Source organism: Camelus dromedarius, chromosome 1, assembly GCF_036321535.1.
Source record: "Camelus dromedarius isolate mCamDro1 chromosome 1, mCamDro1.pat, whole genome shotgun sequence".
In the NCBI taxonomy this organism is placed as follows: Eukaryota; Metazoa; Chordata; class Mammalia; order Artiodactyla; family Camelidae; genus Camelus; species Camelus dromedarius.
Window position 1 is genome coordinate 19139308 of NC_087436.1, and position 22024 is coordinate 19161331.

The 22024-nt window shown below is 36.2% G+C and overlaps 1 protein-coding gene across 1 annotated transcript in view; it reads left to right on the forward strand.

The window, feature by feature from the left end:
- The window catches only part of TTC29 (tetratricopeptide repeat domain 29), a 646928-nt gene that overhangs the window by 503493 nt on the left and 121411 nt on the right, over positions 1-22024 (forward strand). Inside the window, exons 10-11 of the mRNA XM_031465188.2 lie at positions 8986-9198; positions 15484-15569. Of these exons, the coding sequence (XP_031321048.1) occupies positions 8986-9198; positions 15484-15569 (299 nt within the window). The remainder of the gene's footprint in view (positions 1-8985; positions 9199-15483; positions 15570-22024) is intronic.

Sequence of the window (22024 nt, forward strand, 5' to 3'; positions counted from 1 at the left end):
CTTGTTTCTCAAAGGAAGGGTGGGAATGGTCCAGTTACATCATGGTGTTTGAGGTTCAACCTTGGTCTCTACCTTTAAGTCAAACTTTGGACAGTTTCCAAAAGGGGTCACACTTTGACCAAGTAAAGCCATCACGAGCTTTAGGCATCAGCTCTGCCACCTACTTGGTATGTGAATTTAGGCAAGAGAATCCCTAAGGCTCATTTTCTTCATCCCTAAAATGCAGATACCATTATCACTTATGTGTGGAATTGAAAAAAAAATAAAACCAACGAATGAAGATAACAAAACAGAAACAGACTCACAGATACAGAGAACAAAGTAGTGGTTACCAGTGGGGAGATGGAAGCAGGGAGGGGCAAGATAGGGGTAGGGGATGAAGAGGTACAAACTACTATATATAGAATAAATAAGCCACAAGGATATATTGTATAACACAGAAAATACAGCCTATTATCTGTACTGTACTATATAAATTATCTACAAAAATTTTGAATTATTTTGAACTGAAACTAATGTAATATTATAAATCAACTATACCTCAATAAAAATAAAACTTTTTGAATAAAACATAAATTCATATATATATCTATGCATGTGTATATATATCAGCTACTGTCATTCCAGGCACATAGTAAGTACTCCACTAATATTATTTTTCTCACCCTATACTCACCTAAAATGATTACTTACAGTTAGTTAGGGTTTTTTTTCATTTTTCAGTTTTATTAAGTAAAATTGATTCCATTTGACTGCACATATACAATATATTGCATGTAAATATGTATATACAATATACTGCACATTTAAAAAAATTTACATATATGTACTCTTCATTGTTTCTAAGAACAGTTTAGAGCTTTAGCTTTTTAAACTTACAAAGTTATCAAAGGAATAAAGCCAACCACAAAATAAGAATCAACAAAATGCAGTAATCCAATCATAAAGGACAGTCAAACGTGCTTACACATATTCAAAAAAATCAATCATCTAAGTTATAAATAATAAGTAGTTCATTTGTATCCTTTTTGTTGAGGTTCCCCGTATAGGTGATATCATATGTCATTTTTCTTTCTCTTTCTGGCTAGGTTTTTTATATTCAAACAGTTTTTTAATATTCAAAAGTTAGGTTTTTTAATATTCAAAATTATCATCTGCTTATTATCAATCAAAACAATGATGTATAAGGGAAAATTAATACCCTTCACATTTACCTCCATCTTCCTTAATAAGATGAGCAATACTAGTATTTCGGTATATATGCTCTACACCTTCCTCTTTGCTCATATAAACATACAGGATATACAGTCAGAACGTGGTTTATTTAAAATCATGAGCAATGTATACTTAAAGCAAGAACTACGTTATTGATTAAGTCCAGAGCAATATAATTCATTAGTTGATCTAATGTCAGTATTGACTTTATTCCTCCTCAGATTTTTATGCTTGTCAACACTTTTTACTTATTATTTTAAGATGAGGTGGAAAGCTCTATAAGCTTTTTAATGGCTAGTATTAATTTCCTATTTTTTATACATTATACAAGTGTTTTACCTTTTTGAAAATTATTTGAGTAATTTTGATACTGCCAATTATGAACACTTAAGAGCAAAGCTGACTCATGCTTAATCCTCAGAAAACACTTGGAGGGAAACTACTGTCTGAGGTTTATTATGACACGGAGCAGTCAAGTCTGGGCACCGTTTCCATCACTGACCACAATTCAGCTATCGAAAATCAGAAACAACAACAATTAGAGGGGGAGGGTATAGCTCAGTGGTAGAGTGTCTGCTTAGCATGCAGGAGGTCCTGGGTTCAATCCCCAGTACCTCTGTTAAAAAAGATAATAATAAAATAAATAATAAACCAAATTAAAAGATAAATGATGTGAAATTTTTTAAAACAATGGCAATTAATAACAGCCCTTCCAGAATATTTTAGAGGTCCAGGAAAATTTTCTGGAATTTAAAAATTAACTTACTAGTATTGCCAACACTGGGGATAAAGCCCTTGGTGAGTTTTCCCCACACCTGCCTTCCTGTCTTCCTATGATCCTTTTCATTGTCTCGTTTAGTGACCTATCCTCTTTAACAGAATAAGAGTAGCGTTCCTATAATGTCCATCTGAAATCTTTGCTCAAAATAATGAAGGATTTCGTTTTGTAAATAGCACCTTAAATTTCTTCTAAGTGTCCCAAAGTAGCTGCTCAAAAGGTACAGGCACATTTTCTCCCCAGTTCATTAGGGATGCTCCTGAGTTACAGAAACAAAATCTGTTTTCCGGCATTCCATTTTGCAGTGGTGTGCGGTGGGTGATAGTACTGAACAAGTCTCCCCTGACGAGAGGCAAACCTCTGAAAGTGATAGTTTCCATTGGGAAGCATGACAAGCCCTTAATATTTCCGCATGTATAGTGCCGTTATAATTATCATAATTGAATGTAAAAACCTAAAGATAATATAAATTGTTTGCAGTTAAACGGAAATGGAAAGCAATGTCTTTGTTTTTACAAAAGGGCCATAACATTTTTCTCATTTTGCTGCTGTTCAATATTGCTTCTAGCAGATTTTATGTCTACATTGTACAGAACAGTAACTTACTGCCAAAGATGTCCAGTAGCTCCAGATTAAAATGTAATACAATATACATAAAGCTTTATTGTTCCTTTAGGTTGTTGTTTTAAACCAAAGTGGAATATTGCCTTAAATTCTTCAACAAATCTGCACAATTTACAACTAAATATGCTTATGACTTATACCAGTGCTGCTGAAGAAATAGGCTTTATGGACCTGTCAAATTATTTTCATGCAATTGTTTCTGTAACATTATTTTTACTGGCAAATGTACAAGTTGATAGAAAAGGAAATAATTAGCTACTTTCAGAACTGCTGATGCGTGGAGCTAAAGCAGGCCAGCCCGTGCATCTTAGATTGTGACATTTTAAATTACCTGAACAATATCGGAGCATCTTTGGACATAATTAACACCTTGTCTAATTAATGTCAGATTTAAACAGTCATACTTTATTTGTGAAATATTATTTTATTTCAAACTTGCCTTCACCCTTATTATATTGCAAACTTTAGATTTGTGTGCTGTTTTCTTAAGTGGAGCAACTTCTTTCTTTTTTTCTTTTTCCTTTTTTCTTTTCCCTCCCCCTTCAAGTAATCAATGCACTGCTGAATGAGTTCATTTTAATGCACTCAATCATGCCTCTAATGTTCGTAGCTTACGGGCGCAAGCATCAGTAATGCAGGAATGTTATATGGCTTTAGTTTGGGCCATTTCATAAAATATTCATGGAATCAAAAATGTGCATCAAAATAGCGGCTGGGAGAATTACATTTATGTTCCTGCTTTTATGGCAGCTTCACATTTAAACCCATTTGTGTTAATATCTAGTCAATCTTCCTACTTTAAAAAAAAAAAAAAACTAAAATGGGAGAGATCATATACATTCTCCTTTGCTTAATATTTGTTCTAGACATCTGCTGTGATACAACAAATATCTGTAAACTTTCAGAGATGTACAGGGAAGAGGGGTAAGCTACAATTTGGGCGATACCCAAATGTATGAAATCTTATTTTCTCTACATAGTGTTTGTCTTAACACCCTACCAAGCATTCTGCAGTTCACAACATTGTTTGGGTTTTGTTTGTATTTTTTAATACATGGCTGGATGTCTTGTTTATATGGGCTTTAGTTAAAGTGAAACTCCTATGTAATAGTTTTATTTTAAAAGTACACTTTGTTTTAGGTGAAAAACTATCAATGCATGCCAACGTCCTTATTGTTCATGTAGATGTCATATAATTTTAAAATATAATTTTAAAAAATGAAACAAAACAAAAAACTTGAGGCTTAAGCCTCTTCTATTCATACCTGGATTCTTGTTTTACACAATCATTGTATAATTGTGAAAAATGATTGTTTTATACAATCACTGTGTGTGTCTTTTAAGATGTGTTTTCTGGTGCTACCTGATGTTATTGAGAAAAATTGATTACTGCTGGTATTGGTGGAATGCCACCTTCAGTCACTCCCACAAAACATCTTGGCTCCATTTTCTTCCTTGATTCACTTGAAATATTAGTGAATTCTCTAGAATTTTGCTTAGCATAGAATCATGCATTTCAGGTACTTAGCTGAACAATAGTTGGTATGTCTTCCTTGTCACAGCTACTCCTGTGATCTTTGTTATTCATAGGGATAATGAAGATTTGCTGATAATTCTTGGTGCAACAAGATAAAGGTCAGGTGCCCTCAGGAGACTTTTTGCATCTGTGAATGTGCCCAAGGCCTTCTCTTTTCTGTTTTCAGTAAACTTGTATTTTTGTGAAACTTTGATATAATCATTCTTCTTTTCTCTGCTCTCTTTCTCAGTGAAAAATAATGGTAACACTTGAGAAGTCCAGAGAAGGAAAGTTATCTAGGCACTTGTCCTTCAATGAGATTGATAGTGGAATCTGGAAATCTTGCCTGGTTCTGATATATTAAAGTTTACCTGGTAACAAAGGGCACAAAACATAGGAACATGCTGAAGAAGATCTAAAGGGAAGCTATGAGCCAAATTTGGAAATCTGATCTATGATCTTAATTTATATTTACATTTAGCTTTGTCAAAATGATCACTAGATTGATGACTTTTTATAATATCTCAGGCATATGAAATTTAAAAATTTCAGGTAAAACCAGGAGGCATCATGTCTTAATAAATATCCAGTCTTAATATGGATATCAGCCATTACTGAGGAAGTAAGAGAATCTTTAAAATCCTATTCACAGTTGGAAATATAAATTGGATGGAAGTTATTTCATTGTTAATCATGCTTAAAGGGAAATCCTTGCATATTTAAATTACTATGCTCTCTTCATAGTATAGATATATTTTAATATTTTCTAATCAAATATTATGCCATATTATAATATGTTCTTTCAGATTCTGACCAGCCTTTAGAAATTGTAGCCAAGCCATTTGTGTGCTTATTTGGACCGACCCTTGCTGGCTTATTTACTGACCTATTTGCCACCAAATAATTTTAGAAATGATCCCCTACAGCTCAGAGGCAATGGAAAGCTCTACTTCCTCTGAGTAGGGATTTTGGTTTAAATCAGTGCTGATCAGTATTCCCAGGGACCTCATCTGTGGCAAAGTGGTTAAGGAAGGGGACATGAAACCACAAAGAGCTGGATGTGACCACAGGTGACCAGGTATGGGGCACTGAGTCATTCTAGGTGCCCCCTTCCCATGGATGTCACCTCACAGGTCAGGTTAAAGTGGGGAACTTTGCCGTAGGCTGCAAAACTGGTGGTATATCAGACTCCTTCAGAAAGACCAGTCAGAAGCGCATCACTGGCTGGTATCTGTTCTTTTATGTTGGAGGTTCTTGTGATCGCCTGAGTAGAGTCACAGAATTATAGAACTGGAAGAGACTAGAAATCACATAACTCAAGCGTTGTGTATAACTTGAGAGATTTGTGTCCAGAGAATGCAACTTACTCCACCTAAGCTTCTTGACTGGTACCCGATGTGGTAGAACCAAGCTGTATGGGGTTTTGGTGATCCGAGGTTTAAATCCTAAACAAGCACCTTTTTTTTTTAATCAATTTGAGTCATTTGATGTCTGTGAGCCTCAGTTTCCTCTTTGGTGTAAGAATAAAAATTGTATTTACCAGTTTGGGGAAGGTTAAATAAGATCATATATCGGGCATTTTGATTAGTACCCAGTAGGGCTTCAGGAAAGACTAGGTCCTTGTTCCTTTTACCGGAGCACCTTGGACTAGGCTCCTTCCTCATGGCAGACCTCAAGCAGGTCCTTCTGAGAGCTGAACTTTGCCTAATAATCATGAACTAAGCAGTGTACTAATACCAGTCCCCAGTGCTCAAGCCAAAAATCAAACTCAACTGCAAAGACTATTTCTCAGTCATTCCAAGGCCCCCTTCCATAGTAGCCGACTGAAATGAATGTCCCAAGAACCTCTCTTACCTCATTCCAGGAGGCCTAATGGCATCCCTAACACAGAGAAAAGTCTGGCTTATTTGGAATACAGAGACTTGGTCCCCACCCTTCTCCCCCCTTCCCCACCTCCAGCCCACTCCTCATTTCCTCCACCTCTCCTTTCCCCGCTTTCTACCCTCCCCTCCCCTTACCTCCCTTTCCCCCATGTGAATCAAATCTTGGACACGGCTATCAGTTCTCAGATACTATTTACATCATTATACCTTATTTGCATCTCATTGTAATTAGTTGGGTTATCCAGAGCTTCATCTCCTGGCTCTCCTCCTGGAATTCTTAGTGACTCTGTTATTTTATAACACACCTTTGGACCCTCTTTCCATATGGTTACTGTGTGTGACCACAGATGCCGTTAGCCCTTTCCTAGTCTCCTTATAGTCCCAATTTTTTCTGGGACTATCTTGTTTATTCACAGTTCCCTGTATCCACCCGTCCCTATTCATATGGCGAAAGAGAAATATGTATCTGTATTTTATGAATAGATGGATGCTGGCAAAAAAAAAAAAACTCTCATATACATCTTCCCAGGGATGCAGAGCTATACTTTACAGGCAGAAATATAGTTAACAGAGGAAACATAACATATAACACACATATACTTCAATGCATCATTCGAATTTTTAAAAAGAAACGAGGGTCATGGTTATTTGGAGAAAGGTGTTTCTGCTGAGAGGTGCTGCAGGAGAGAGGTGAAAAACTATGCCAGCTCTTGTAGGAGGTAAGAGAAAAATTGTCAATTAAATGTGAGGATAGACAGTGAACTTCCACCTTGAGTATTTGTAGCAAAATGAAAAAGGATGGGGCATTATTTTAAAAAATAGTTTCTGTTATATATTTCTTTTTTTTTACAAAATGAGCATATGTTGATGCTAGAAACATTAGAAAATGCCGATAATCAGAAAGAAAAAAAGAAAAGTAGAAAAGAAACCACCCATCGCCCATATAACACTGATAATGCTTTGTCCACGTTTCTGATGTTTTTCAGTATTTTCACTTATCATAAGCACCTGTCCATGTAATGAAATATTCTCCTATAATACTTACAGCTTTGTAGTCTTTTATCACGTGAAAATTTCATAGCACAAGTTCATAAACAGCTCAGCAGCACACACCTCCCTCTCTCTATGAATCTTTGTCAGTATGCCTTCCTTCTGCATGGGGCTAAGACTGGCCATGTCTTTACTGAATTTTTTTTTTTTAATTGAAGTACAGTCAGTTACAGTGTGTCAATTTTTGGTGTACAGCATAATGTCCCAGTCATGCATATACATACATATATTTATTTTCACATTCTTTTTCACTAAGTGTTATTACAAGATACTGAATATAATTCCCTGTGCTATACAGAAGAAATTTGTTTTTCAGCTCTTTACTGAATTTTTGTACGGATTATTTGATGATCATACACCTCTGTTTGTTGTGTTCCTTTGAAAATACTATTTTTATTTATGCGTACTTTTTGAATATTTATTTTGATAGCTAATTCAGTGCAAAAATTGGGAGAAATTATATGCAATAGTCATGGCAATGGCTGTAGTATCCTAGCATGTCCAACTTATAATAGCCAATGCATCCTATTTGAGGAAATACACTGAGCCTTGTATGGACTACATAAATTAACTTAATCAGTCATGATAATATTGTCATAAGGACTCAAGTACATATTCTGCAGGAGGAATATGTTGTGTTTAAAGAAAGGAAAAATAGTGGCTGTATTTCAACTGGCCTGTGGATTTTTAAAAAATATGATCACTATGCTAACTGATACCAGTAGCTGTGTTCTTTGAGTGCCTACTCTGTATCAGACATTGAGCATGTATTAATTCATTTCTCACAGTAACACCTTAAGTGATTATACTATAACCCTATCTGCAAAAGAATTAAACTCAGGCACAGAGAGGGTAGTAATGAGCCTGAGGCTAAACAGCAAAAAGGATAAAGCTGGTATAGGAGCTTAGGCTGTCTGCTTGGAGCCTGTACTCACTCTTAACTACTACTGTTGGGATGCCTAGATGTAAGTGCTTTCCCAGTTAATTACAGTTAGGTAACTCCAATACCATGAAAGAGAATTCACATTACAGGATTTTGTAAGCATTTCCACAAGGCAACTCACAAGTAAAACAATCTACAGCATGGAACTGCGAACTACTCTCCCCAAAGTGTGACTGCTCACATTTCAAGGAATTCCATGACAACGTTAATTTAGAATTTTGGCTTTGAGAAGATATATTTTGGACTATATTATAACATGTAATTCAGAAAAGCAGTTAAGTCACATTTTAATTATTTAAAATTAAACAGGGTATACAGATGCCTGTTTGCAAATTTCAGTCAAACTTTGAGAAGAGATTTAAAGATCCATGATATTTAAATTTGCAGTTTGTAGCAGATACATCCTTTCTCAATATACCTGAATTCTCCTTGAGAATGAAGAATCGCTGTCTGTTGGGAAAGCAGTGGAGGACAGTGGTTTAGAGCACGGGCTCTGGCATCAGACTGCCCGGATCTACTAGGCCACTAGACATGCAATCGTGGGCAAAATTCTTAACCTAACTCTCCTAGAAAGTAGAATCATAACAATCCCTATTCTGTAGGACTAATTTGAAGATTAAAAGTGAGAAATACATGTAAAACACACAGCACAGTGCCTTGTATATGTATAATGATAAATAAATATTAGTTAATATGATTGCTAATAATTATTGCTGGACCATCTCTAAAGATGGGCAATTCTCATCAATTTCGACTAGTCCCGGTATATCCCTCTAGCAGGTGTCCAACCAAAATCAGTGCTGAATCTGTGGTCCAACTTGAGATAGCTCCTTGCTCCACTTCTTCAGCCTTAGAAATACTTGACTGCAGTCCTTAGTTCCCCTGCCTTTTGTAGTAAAGTGCAAGATGTATGCAAAATAATTGAAAATATATTCTGGCCTGTGGTTTGCGTTTATGAATGGCTTTTATTCTTCAGGTCAGCTTCTGGAAGCGGCGGAGCATTATGAAGCCTTCCATCAATTGACGCAAGGGCGGATATGGCAAGACGAGACAGGCCACTTTCTCAACTTGTTGGCCTGCGAGAGTCTCCTGAGGACCTACAGATTACTCTCAGACAAAATGCTGGAAAATAAAGAATACAAACAGGCCATCAGAATTCTAATAAAAGCTTCTGAAATAGCCAAAGAAGGTGGGTAGAAAAGAGCACTCTCTCGTTGCTGCCTTTAATGGGCAGACACTGCTTCTCCCAAGAGGGAAGTAAAAATCGTCAAGTGTTTGGGTGATTATTTCCTATGAAATGCAGAGACAAATGCCATCAATATCCTTTCAAATTTCACTGTAAAACAGAGGTGCCTTAGTGCTGACAATGAGAAATCCATTAGTTTCTTGAAAGCTTTATCTCCAAAATTGCAACCCTCTGGGAGTAATGTTATAAAACAATAAACCCCTAATGAGAAGGTAAGGTCATTTGCAAAAGTTAAGAGTGTGTGTGTGTTGTGTGTTGTGTGTGTGTGTGTGTGTGCTTAAGGTCATATGTTTCTAACAATCTGAGAGACCTTTCACTGTTTGTCAATTCCATATTGTCAGGTAATAGAGAGGCTATGATAAATATTTAGTTAGGGATAACAGAAAGTTAGAACTTAAATATATTTTAGACCCTTGACTGTCACAGTGTGTGACCTTCAGAGTGGCAGCATGAGCATCACCAGGAAGCTTATAAAAAATTCAGCCTCTCAGGCCCCACCCCAGATCGACTGCATCAGAATCTGAAGGTTTGCAAGATTCCCAGGTGATTTGGATGCACACTTAAAGCAGAGAAAACGTTTTTGTGAGAGCTGGTCACATCCTTAATATTCTGTATCATTTGCATATGTAAAAAATATAAAGAAAAAATTTGGAACATATACTCATAAGTTTTACTTTGTGAAATGAAAGGATATTTTGTTATCTCATAGTAATTTATTAATAGAGTAGCCTTTTTGTGAAGGAGAAAAACTGGAAGTTATGCTCTTCAACTAAAGTTGATTAGCTTGTGGATATATTTAATGGATTGTTTTACTGAGTAACAAATGGCTTTATTGGAGTAAACAGGACTGATTTTTTGGATTTGATTTTAATTTTTTTAAAGGGTGAAAGTAAAATCTTAGCTTATTCTCTCTATTACTTTGTAAAATAATATTAGTTGAAATACCCATAGGAAATCGCCCCCACTGAAAGACGTATCCCATTGAACGAACTGCTTTTGAGTGAAGAGTGATTTAGTACCTTCTCCAAAGGGGCACACACTGGCATAAATAGTTAGCTCTGAGATCAGTTTCAGCAGCTAACCTGAGTCAAGTGAAAAGTTCTGTGGCAGTTTAATGTAAAGCAATGTATCGATTAGGAAAATGTATTTCACTTTAGGTTCATATGTGCTAAATTGTAAGGCAGATCACAAAGAAAGCGAGATTCCTAGGGTCTCTCCCAACAGTTAGAGCCTGCCAGGCAGTCTTCTTTCTGAGAGCATCTCTCACTTTCCAAAGGACAGAGAGAATAGGAGAAAACGTACTTCTCATGCTGTCGTAATTTTTAGTATCTTTTAAAACCGATAAATATTTGTCTCCATATTTTTCATACAAGAAAGTACATAGGTTAAGGGATCACACAATATTTTACAGAGCTCTGAGAGCAACTGAAATGCTCTGGGACAGAGCATGCCTTTTCCCTGTTATCTCCTACTGCGGTCAGGGAACCTGAAGCAGCAAGCTGATGACTGCGTGGATAAGGTCTGCCTCCCACATTGGTTTACATATTACTTAAGGAGTACTGACATCCACTGTGGGCCAGCTCCTTTGTTTGGGCACGTCGGTGTATTGCACAAGGGTAGCACCAGCCGTACAGCAGTCTCATGACTCTATTCTATTATTTTCTTATTTTAATCACCATTGATGTTTAACATATTCACAAAGTTGTACAATGATGAACACTAACCCCGTATTCACTAGAAGTCATTCCCCATAACTTCCTTCCTCTCTCCTAGCAACCATTTATCTACTTTCTATCTCTTTGGATTTACCTCCTCTGGATAGTTTACGCAAATGGAGTCATATTATGTGTGTCCTTTTGTGTCCAGCTTCTCTCACGTAGCATCATGAGATTTCAAGGTTCATTCATCTTGTAGCATGCATCACTACTTGATTCATTTTTATGGCCAATTAGCACACTCTTGTATGGGTGTATCACATTTTCTCTATCCATTCATCAGTTGATGGGCATTTATGTTGTTCCTACCTTTTGTCTGTTACAAATAAAGCTACTATGAAAATTCGTGTACAAGTTTTCAGTTCCTTTTGTTGTATACCTAGAAGTGGAATTGCTGGGTCACATGGTAACTCTATGTTTAACTTATTGAGGGACTGGCAAAGAGTTTTCTAAAGGCACTGCCCCATCTTGCATTCCCATCAACAATGTGTAAGGATTTCAGTTTAGACACTTCCTCACCAGCACTTACTACTCTCTTTTTAGTATAGTCATCTTAGTAGGTATAAAGTGATAATCACTGTAGATTCATTTTACATTTCCCTGTTGTTTAATGATGTTGAACATCTTTTCATGTGCTTATGCCATTTGTGTATCTTCTTTGCAGAAATGCCTATTCAGAGTCTTTGCCCATTTTAATTGGGTTGTCTTTTTATTATTGAGTTGTAAGAATATTCTATATACTCTACATACAAGTCATTCATCAGATTAATGATTTGAAAACATCAGATTTTATTTTTGCTTTCTGATGGAATCCACTGAAGCAGAAGTTTTCAATTTGATAAAGTTCAAAATAACCTATTTTTTCTTTTGTTGTTTGTGCTTTCAGTATCATAACTAAGAACACTTCCACAAACCCAAATTCATGAAGATTTACTCCTACATTTTATTCTAAGAGTTTTATAGTTTTAACTCCTATATTTAGGTCTATGATCTATTTTTAAGACTCTGTGTGTGTGTGTGTGTGTGTGTGTGTGTGTGTGTGTGTGGTGTAAGGAGGGTCCAACTTCATGTTTTGCATGTGGATGTCCAATTGTCCCAGTACCAGTTGTTGAAAATGCTATTCTTTCTCAATAAACTATCTTGGGACTTTTTTAAAAATTGATTGTAAATGTGAGGGTTGTTTTCTGGACTCTTAATTCTACTGTGGTGAGCCTCATATCTGTCCTTATTCCACTATCACACATTCTTGTTTATTTTAGTTTTGTAGTAAGTTTTAAAATTGTGGAATTTGAGTCATCCAGGATTGTTCTTTTTCAGTATTGCTTTGGCTACTCTTCATTGCTTATATTCCCACATGAATGTTAGAGTTAGTCTGTCCATTTCTCCAAAAAGGACAGGTGGGATTTCGATAGGGATTGCATTGAACCTGTCAATCAGTTTAGGGAATATTGCTATCTTAACATTAAGTCTCCCAATTCATGAATATGGGTTTTCTGTTCATTTATTTAATTTCTTTTAAGGATGTTTTATAGCTTTCAGTGTATATACCTTGCTCTTGTTTTTATAATTTTATTTCTAATATTTTATTCTTTTTAATGCTGTTGAAAATTAAATTTTTCTTTCATTTTCAAACTGTTCATTGGGTGTAGAAATAAAATCAACTTTTGTATATTGATCTTGTATCTTGCAACCTTGATAAGCTCATTTATTAGCTTTGAATTTTTTGTGGATTCTTTAGGATTTTCTATATATAAGATCATGTCATTTGCAAGTATACTTTTACTTATTTCTTTCCGCTCTTGATGCTGAAGGGTGACAGACTATACCACCCCAAATGCCACTATGGCATAAGTACTTTGAGCTTAAGGTACTTGAAAAACAAGAGGCAAGAAGCCCATTCTAATCTCCCTTTTATTCCTGAAAATGGGAAATTAAAACTCCCATGTGCAGGATGCCCTGTATCATGAGAAAAGAAACATTCTTTGGGAGCCAAAGACAAGAGAATTCTGTACAAACAGATCTTGTTAATAAAAATCCTCAACTTCCTTTAACCTCCCTGCATTGTTTAGTTATTTTTCCACTATTGCCTATCTTTGTTAAACCCAATAATAAAGCATGTAGGTTTTAAACAGAATTGGTGTCAAAGGACATCTTTGTCTTCTTCCTGATCTTAGGGCAAAACTTTTAGCCTTTACCATTAAGTGTGATGTTAGCTGTGGGGTTTTTGTTGATACTTTTTAACAGGTTGAAGAAGTTACCTTCTACTCTGAATTTGTTGAGGGTTTTTATCATAAAAAGGGATTGAATTTTGTCAAATTTTTTTCTGCATCCATTGAGATGATCATGCAGTTTTTGTCCTTTCTGTTAATATGATATAGCACATGGATTGACCTGCATATGTTGAATCAACCTTACATTCTTGGGATAAATCCAGCTTGATCCTGGTGTATAATCTTTCTTATATGTTACTGGGTTGAATTTGCTAATATTTTGTTGAGAATTTTTGTGTCTATATTCATAATGGATACTTGACTATTATTTGTAGTTTTCTTTTCTTGTGATTTCTTTGGTGGTTCGATGTCAAATAATATTGGTTTCATAGAATTATTTGGGAAGTATTTTCTTATAATTTTTTGTAAAGTCTGTGAAGGATTGGTGCTGATTATTATTTTAATATTTGGTAGAATTCGCCAGTGGACCTATCTGGGCCTGGGGTTTTTTTGTATGTGGAAAGTATTTTGATTTCTAACTCAAGCTCTTTACTTGTTGTGGGTCTATTCACATTGTCTATGTCTTCTTGAGTCAATGTCAGTAGTTTGTATGTTTCTAGCAATTTTTCCATTTCATCTACTGTATCTAATTTGTTGGTATACCATTGTCCATAACAGTCCTTTTTTAGAAGCATTTTTATTTCTGTAAGGACTGTAGTGATTGCCATCATTCATCCCTGGTTTTCATTATTTGAGGACTTTCTCTTTTTTTCCCCTTGTTCAGTCTTGCCAAAGGTCTGCCAATTTTATTGACCTTTTTAATGAACCAACTTTTGGTTTTGTTGATATCCTCTATTTTTTTTCTATTCTCTACTTATTTCCTCTCTAGTCTTTATTATTTCCTTCCATCTGTTTGCTTTGGGTTTAGTTAACACTTCTCTCTCTCTTTTTTAAGTTTTTAAAAGTGAAAAGGTGCTTCTTATTTTTAAAAAGAGGCATTTATTCTCTTTTCTACCCCTTTTCTGTCCCTTCCCTAGTCCTAGTCTTATCCCCAGCACTCATAAACCTTCAACCTATAGCAGAGAAAAAGTAAGGGTTAAAATCCCCAGACTGAATCACTAGCATCATCAACCTACTGACATGAGATCTTGAGGGTATAATTCTCTGCAACAGATGAAGTTGCAGAGAAGAAAATAAATACTGTCACTGGCATTTGCCATCCTGTTTCCCCACAGTCTTCCCATTGAGCCATTGCTTCACAAGTGGTGACTCAGTGAATGCTGAGAGTGAATGCAGCATGGAGAATTGCAAGGTCCTGCTGACATCCGTCAAGGTGGGGATGCAGAGTTCAGAAATCTAAGGATGCTTACTTTCCAGAGATCAAAATGGAGGGTGGATCTGTCAGCATTTGCCTTAGCCAGGAGTTAGGTAACATTAAAAGCCAAAGACTTCCAAAAGTAGATAAAGGATAGTATTCTTTTTAAATGTAAGAACCTTCAGTGGTTCTTGTATGTATATTAGATTTGTATGTTATATTTAGTATATTAAACATAAATAAATAATGTACTTATTGGATGGTATGATGTTTGTCTTGTTGAACCATGTTACATATTTATACATTTTGATTTTGGAAAGAAGAATTTGATAATTCCCATGGATAAAACACATTACATAGAAATTAGGCTAAATTCATTGTGAAAAGGCGGTGAAAAGCATTGCCAGTCGTTAGCAAAGAACAATATGTTTGGATTTCAAAATGTGCATGGAATTTTGTACCAAGAAGCCAAGCTCTGTCAGTCCTTCTCACCCAAGTTTTAACCAATAGCTTTAAAATTGAACCTAATCAAAACAACAGTTACTTAATTTGCCAATTATCAGCCCTGTTAGAAACTGAGTGGATGTCAGTCTGTGTATGAGTGTTGGTGCACCAGGCAAGGTTGATACTCTTTACCAATTATTTCATGCATGTACTAACAGCTGTGCTGGATGACTACAGGATTCACAGGGTGGATCAGTATAGAAATTATATATGAATGTCAAAGTGATAATACTAGGTTGTGTATGTAGAGAGAAACTCCTTATAATTGTACTGCTAATGCACCTTTCTCTAACATCTGTGGTCCAGGTAAATCGTATTAACATTAGCCTTTTGATCAGTACACAGCTAGGTTTCAGGGATTGTTGATATAAGTCGTAGACTTTCTTATAATAACTTCCTATTGTCTTAAAAAGCAAAAATCCTGTTGGTTGTAATACACCAATTTCTTTAATACCATAATAATTCTTCTACACTTTGACTTTAGGAAATGACAAAAAGATGGAAGGAGAAGCTTGCTATTACTTGGGCTTAGCGCACTTGGCTGCTGGAGAGCATGAAACAGCATTAACAGTAAGTTCAAGTAGACTTTTCATCGCTGCCACTATGAATTTTTATTTCATTATATTGATTTTATTGTATGTTGTTACAAGGCCAGTGGAAGTGGGATGGGTCTGATATCAGGGTACTTATTTATAGAGACTAAAGCAGAATAGCAATATTCTAGAAGCATTAATAAATTGGTCTTATTGTTTATAGAAGATCATGTATAATCAAATACCATGAAGTGCTTTAGGATATATGAAAATTAACTACGTGGAGTAAAGTGACACCCCCCCAACTCCCATATACATCACCAAGGACAAGAGGAAGTGGGTTTAAATGACAGCAAAAAGTAAATAGTAAAAGAAAAAAATATAGTAAACTTATGATTTGTGAGATTTTTCATAGAAAAGATTGTGGTCAATAAGCAATAGAGTGAATTGCGTAGCTATGGACCTTTCATTTGTATTGGCGGGGTGGGGGGAGGGAGGGCAGCAAAGGTGTAGGGCATTGCTGGTCTCAATCTGAGAAGCAGCCTGCTTCATGGTAAAAATCAGTGTTTGCCTATTTTATGACCAAGCTTGGTGTGTTTGACTTAAAAACAAACAAACAAAAATATGTCAAGTACTATCTTTCCCATATTACAATGGAAATTATTTTTCTTTCATTCTTCTCTTACCTCTAATATATTGCAAGTGTAGCTTCCTAGTTCATTTCACATACATCTCATGTAATAATCCTATTTGATGCAGAGTATTGACTTTTTGTTCAGCTTTGAAGATCCCTTATTTGCTCTTTCAGATGTTCATGCTAAGTAGCATTCCTATAATTGAGCTAGATAGTTTTCCTCTATCACTCTGAACATTGGGTCATCATAGGAAACTTAGGTCTTCCCAGATGACTCTTCTGCTTAATATTTTTAAGTTAATGGTATGCATTTAGCAAAGCTGTGTTCCAGGTACCATGAGAAACAGAGAGTCCAACAAGATGCACACTTCCCTTTAGGAGCTAATTTAATGAAGGTGGCCAACTTGTAAACAACTATAATTCAAAGCAGGATGAGCAGGGGTTTTCTGAGTGCAGAAGTAAGAGTGGTTAGTTCCAACACTGAAGATCAGGGAGGTTTCATGAAAGAGCTTTTGAGTGGCAGGATTTCTACTGGGAGAAGGTATGAGAGTCAAGGATGATAGAATATTAGACACACACACATACACTCATTCAACATGAATGTAATCAGTGTGTTTGAGAAGCAATGAATTGTCATGTGCAAGATGAAGATATAGGAGATCAAGTAGGAAAATCAGGTCAAAACTAGCTGATAAATTCTCTCTCTAATGTGCACATAGCAAGCACATGGCAAAATAAATTCAAGCAAATACAATAGTGTTTACACTGAAAAGTAAATCTTCCTTCCACCTTTATACTCATTCTCACAGTTCTTTTCTCAAAGGCAAATATAGTTACAAGTTTCTGGTTTATCCTTCCAAAAATATTCTTATATATGCAGGGCATATAAGCACATACACAGGTGTCCATTTTGTTGTTTACAGAATAGTAGCATTTTATACACACTGTTCTGCACCTTGAGCTAACTCCTTCCATACTAACGCATATACTGAGATGCCTCGTTTTAAAAGCTACTCATGATATCCCATGGTATAGTTGGATACCATAATGGATTTAACCATCTCCTGTTGGTGGGCATTTAGGTCATTTCTGATCAGTTTTTATCACCGAGGTTGTAGCATTGAACGGCTTTGTGCCAAAGTGAGAGATGCGCTACAGAATAAATTCCTAGAGGTAGAAATTCTGTGTCAGAGACCAGATGAATTTAAAAATAAATTTATTTTTATTCTTAATCTTCTCTTCAAAGAAGCTTCACAGTTTTACATTCCTACAACAATAAATGAAAGTGCCTGCTTTTTCATGAGCTATTTCTATCTTTAGGAAAGTAAGCATATATATATAATACGTGTTATTAATATTTTTCCTGGCCATTGCTTTTTGATCTTATTATGAAATTTTTCCACCCTGAGCTTTTAATTATGTATGTGGCCAAATTTATCAACTTCTTGTATGACTTCTGGACATTCTTAGAAAAGCTGTATTCATTCCAAGATTGTATTTTTAATCTTTTAGAAGGTTGGAGGGTCTGGAATGCTTTGTTGAAGAGTATGAAGCTCATTTTTTAAGCAGTGTGGGATTTTGGATGACTTTGATGAGGCTGGTGACAAGATCTCATTAATTTACTCCCAATTGTTTTTTGAGTATCTTCTGCATGACAGACGGCATTCCACGCACTGGATCTAAACTCGTTTTGGAAGATAACGTTAGTGGTACAGGATAGTCTAGCATGAATGGATTGAAGAAGCAATACTTGACATCCAAGTAACAAAATTTTCCTTTCAGAAAAGTATTGAAATTGTTTTTCTGGAGGTAAGGAGGCCATAAACCAAATGTGAATCTCCCATTCATATGAATTATGTGACCTTGGGCAAGTCCCTTAAACTCTCTTAAGTCTCAGTTGCCTCATCTATACAGTGGACTACTAAGTACTCTGCTTTTGGGGTGTTTAATGGTGGCCTTAAAAAGAGTTGTCCACTTTCTAATCCCTGGAACCTGTGAATTTTACATTAGAAAAAGGGTCTTTGCCGATGTAATTAAGTTAAGGATCTTGAGATGAGGTGATTATTCTGCTAGATAATTGGGGTGGGTTCTAAATCCAATGACAAAGATTCTTATAAGAAAAAGGCAGAAGGAGGTCTGATACAGACAGAAGACAAGAAGACACTCACACGGAGGACAAGTCCACGTGAAGATGGCGGTAGAGACTGGAGCTGCAGTGCCACAAATCAAGGAATGCCTGGAGCCACTAGGAGCTTGAAGAGGCAGGAAGGATTGATCCTACCCCAGAGAGAACACGGTCTTACCAATCCTTCAATTTCAGAATAGCCTTCAAAGCTATGAAACAATCAATTCCCTTATTTTTAAGCCATTGAATTTGCCTTGATACTTCAGTTTTAGGAATCTAATACATAGGGCAATTTAAAAAGCTAATTTATATAAAGTTTTAAAAGAGTGCCTTCCTGGTGTAGAATAAACTTTTGATAATTATTAGCTTTTATTATTTTTACACTAACCTAACCAAGTCTCTGGGCTTTAGCAGTAGTAGTGACGATGGAGGGAAGTAGTCAGTTGATAGTGATGAATGAAAAAGTTGTAGGGCCAAGCTGGATGACGGAGTTACAAAGAAGAATAAGCAGTGTATCCAAGGAGGCAGAGGAAAACCAGGAATAGATGATGGCATATAAGCTAAGGAAGCTGAGCTGAGTGTGTCTAAAAGACAGACATGAACACAATCCTTCTGCCTCCTACCCCAGGTTTTGCCCTGGAATGAAAGAACTCCTTGCAGATATTTCCAGTGAGATCTCAACCGCCCTCCCCTAGGAAGGTACCTTGGTTAGAGTCAAGGTTGGTTCATTCTTGTCCTTTACCTCTCCAGCCAGGGTGGAGGCTTTGGAAAACCAGGCTGGCCATATTCCAGGACTCGGCTCCCTACTACCATCAAGAGTAGACTTTGCAGGTGGGAAGAACTAGGGGCTTTCTTCAGAGCCTAGGTCTTGCTTGAGGCAGAATATTGTTGCCTTTTTGGAACACCGCTCACCCACAACTGAGGGCTCGCAGGAACTAAGCATAAAACTTGAGCCAGACTCGCGGACAGAGCCGAGGGGCGAATGAAGGATCCATTGTCCTGTCTGGATACAAGGTGCCAAGAGCAAAACTGAGAAGGCAGCAGCTGTAAAACAGGAGTCAGGAAAGAAGTACCAAGGAGTCACCAAGGAATGGGAAATGTGGACAGGCTGTGGATGGGGTGGAGATGGACACAGAGCAGTTGGACCTGATTCGAGGCGTGGAGATCTTTCGGCTCAGGCTGATCTCAGAGGCCAGAGTGTTCTTGCTGTTGCACTGAAATCGAGTCCCACAAAACCTGACATCTTGCTTTGATTTCAGATTGAAGGCCACATCTTTTCATTCTCCCTAGCATCCTACTTGAGCCACTTTGCCCTGCTTTCTTTTGGAGATAAAAGGACATTCTTCAGACTTTCATTTGAATCTTCTTTCACTTTTTGGGGGAGGAGGCAGAGGAGAATGGTAATTAGGTTTGTTTGTTTATTTATTTATTTACTTATTTAGTTACTTAATGGAGGCACGGGATTGAACCCAGGAACTCGTGCATACTAGGCACACACTCTCCCACTGATCTACACCCTCACCTCCTCCTTTCACTTTTTCGTTTCTGGACCTGGTGAAGGTGATCATGTTACATAGTGATCTATTCTCTGTTTGTAAACTACAGCCTGTCTTTCCATCTGAAGCATGGCTTCTAGTTTACAGGATGTCTATTAGAAACCCGCACCTTATTTAGTGAATATGTTATTTAAAAAATTACATGATTAATTAATAAACAGATACATTCTCCGATTTATTGATTACATATCTGCCTGGTTATCTAATCACACAGTAAAAATTTAACATATAAAAAAAGAATTTTTCTTTTAAAATCCTTTTTTTATCCTACTTTCCCACCCTGGGCAGTATTATCAACATTATCTTCATCTGTCTGAAAGCATTAGTGGTGTTTCTGTCACGGTGTGGCTGTGGAGAAAAGTAAGAAGCCCCCCAAATCAGCTTCATCATGTGGGGATCAGATTCGGCATTTGCCTTTCCCAATTCAGTCTATTTTTAATTTTCATCATCAATTCTGTACAGGTTTTATTCTCTTATTTGTATTTTAGGTTTATGATTTGGAATGTTCTCAGATTTTCAGTTTCTTGCCCTTAGATTCAACCACTTCCTCACAAAAAATTTTCCCATCCAATAATGTTGTTCATCTATTTAAAGATTTTTATGTGACTTTTTTTCAAAGAAACTTGGCTTATGAGAAACCTGTCACAAGTAAATATTCCTAATGAATGGTTCTGATGATTTGAGACAGAAGGGACTCTGAAATTTTGCTACAATATCTCAGTTTAAAGGCTTTCATTTATTAATGAATGATTAATACATGTAATAGAAGACTATGCTAACACATATATGAATAAAATTTGATCATCCATTCCTTGCTGATGAAGCAGTCTTTGCTGGATGATGGAATGGAGTTTAACTTAAAAACAAATAATGGATTTTTTAGGGCTGAAACACCTCCTAGTGAGGAAAGGGCATTTTTGTGGAGAGAAGCGGTAGTTACTCTGATAAACCTGTGCAGGAGGTCATGGACAGCCTGACATTTAAAGAGGGAAGGCTACCCTTGTATATCAGGTGCTGAGGAAGGAAATGGTGATTCCCTTTGGCCATCATCAATTTCGACCTGTAAATGTTCCAAGTAGAGTAAATTCTGAACTTTAGAAAGTAAATGTATCTCATGAAGTCCTCAGATTTCAAAGAGAAAAATACTTTACTAAAAATCACGGCCTTGTGTTCAAGGCCTTGTGCAAAGTTAGGCCAGCTCCACAAACAAATATTGCAACCATAAAGTTATCTGAGTGAAGTCAGTCAGACAGAGAAAGACAAATTTCATACGCTATCACTTGTATGTGGAATCTAAGAAAAAATGATACAAATTCTATTTACAAACCAAAAACAGACTCACAGACTAAACAAGCTATGGTTACCAAAGGGGAAAGGGCGGGGAGGGATAAATTAGGAGTTTGGGATTAGCAGATACTAACTACTATCTATAAAATAGATAAACAACAAGGTCCTACTGTATAGCACAGGGAACTAAATTCAATTTCTTATAATAATATATAATGGAAAAGAATCTGAAAAGAAAAAAAGTGTATGTATATGTATAATTCACTTTGCTGTACACTTGAAACTAACATTGTAAATCACCAGGATTCAATTTTTTTTTTTTAAAGGGAAAAATAGTTTGGGGAGGGAGCAGTGGAAAAAAAAGAAAAGAAATAGGACCGTCCTCTCTTAGTGCGTTGTTTTTAGGCAGGACTTTTCTTCCTCTCTAAGTACTCCATTCTACTTCCTAATTTTAGGAACATAAACTTTACTCAGTCTTCAGTACATTCAGTGAATTATTTTCTTCGCATTATTTAGCAATAACGTAGCCTATCAAAAATTATACTATGAAAGAAAAATTCATCCTAGTGATACTTCGTTTACTCTTATAATACACAATTCTTGTAGTAGTATTTAGTTATTCCATATACAAAGCAATAGCTATTTCTTTGTTTGCAGACATATCAGCATCATTAGAGTAATTTAGGATATTTCTGAGGTTGGTGTTAGCTGGTATACGTGGTTGATCTAAATCTCTAGCCTCCTCAGCAGCGTCCCAAAGAAAAATGCAAATAAACAATGCATCAGAAAGAAATCGTTACACAAATATTCTAGCAACTCATGGATTGTTGGTAAATATTAACAATGGAGGATATGGATATATTTGTAAAATGATATATACTTAGGGTTTT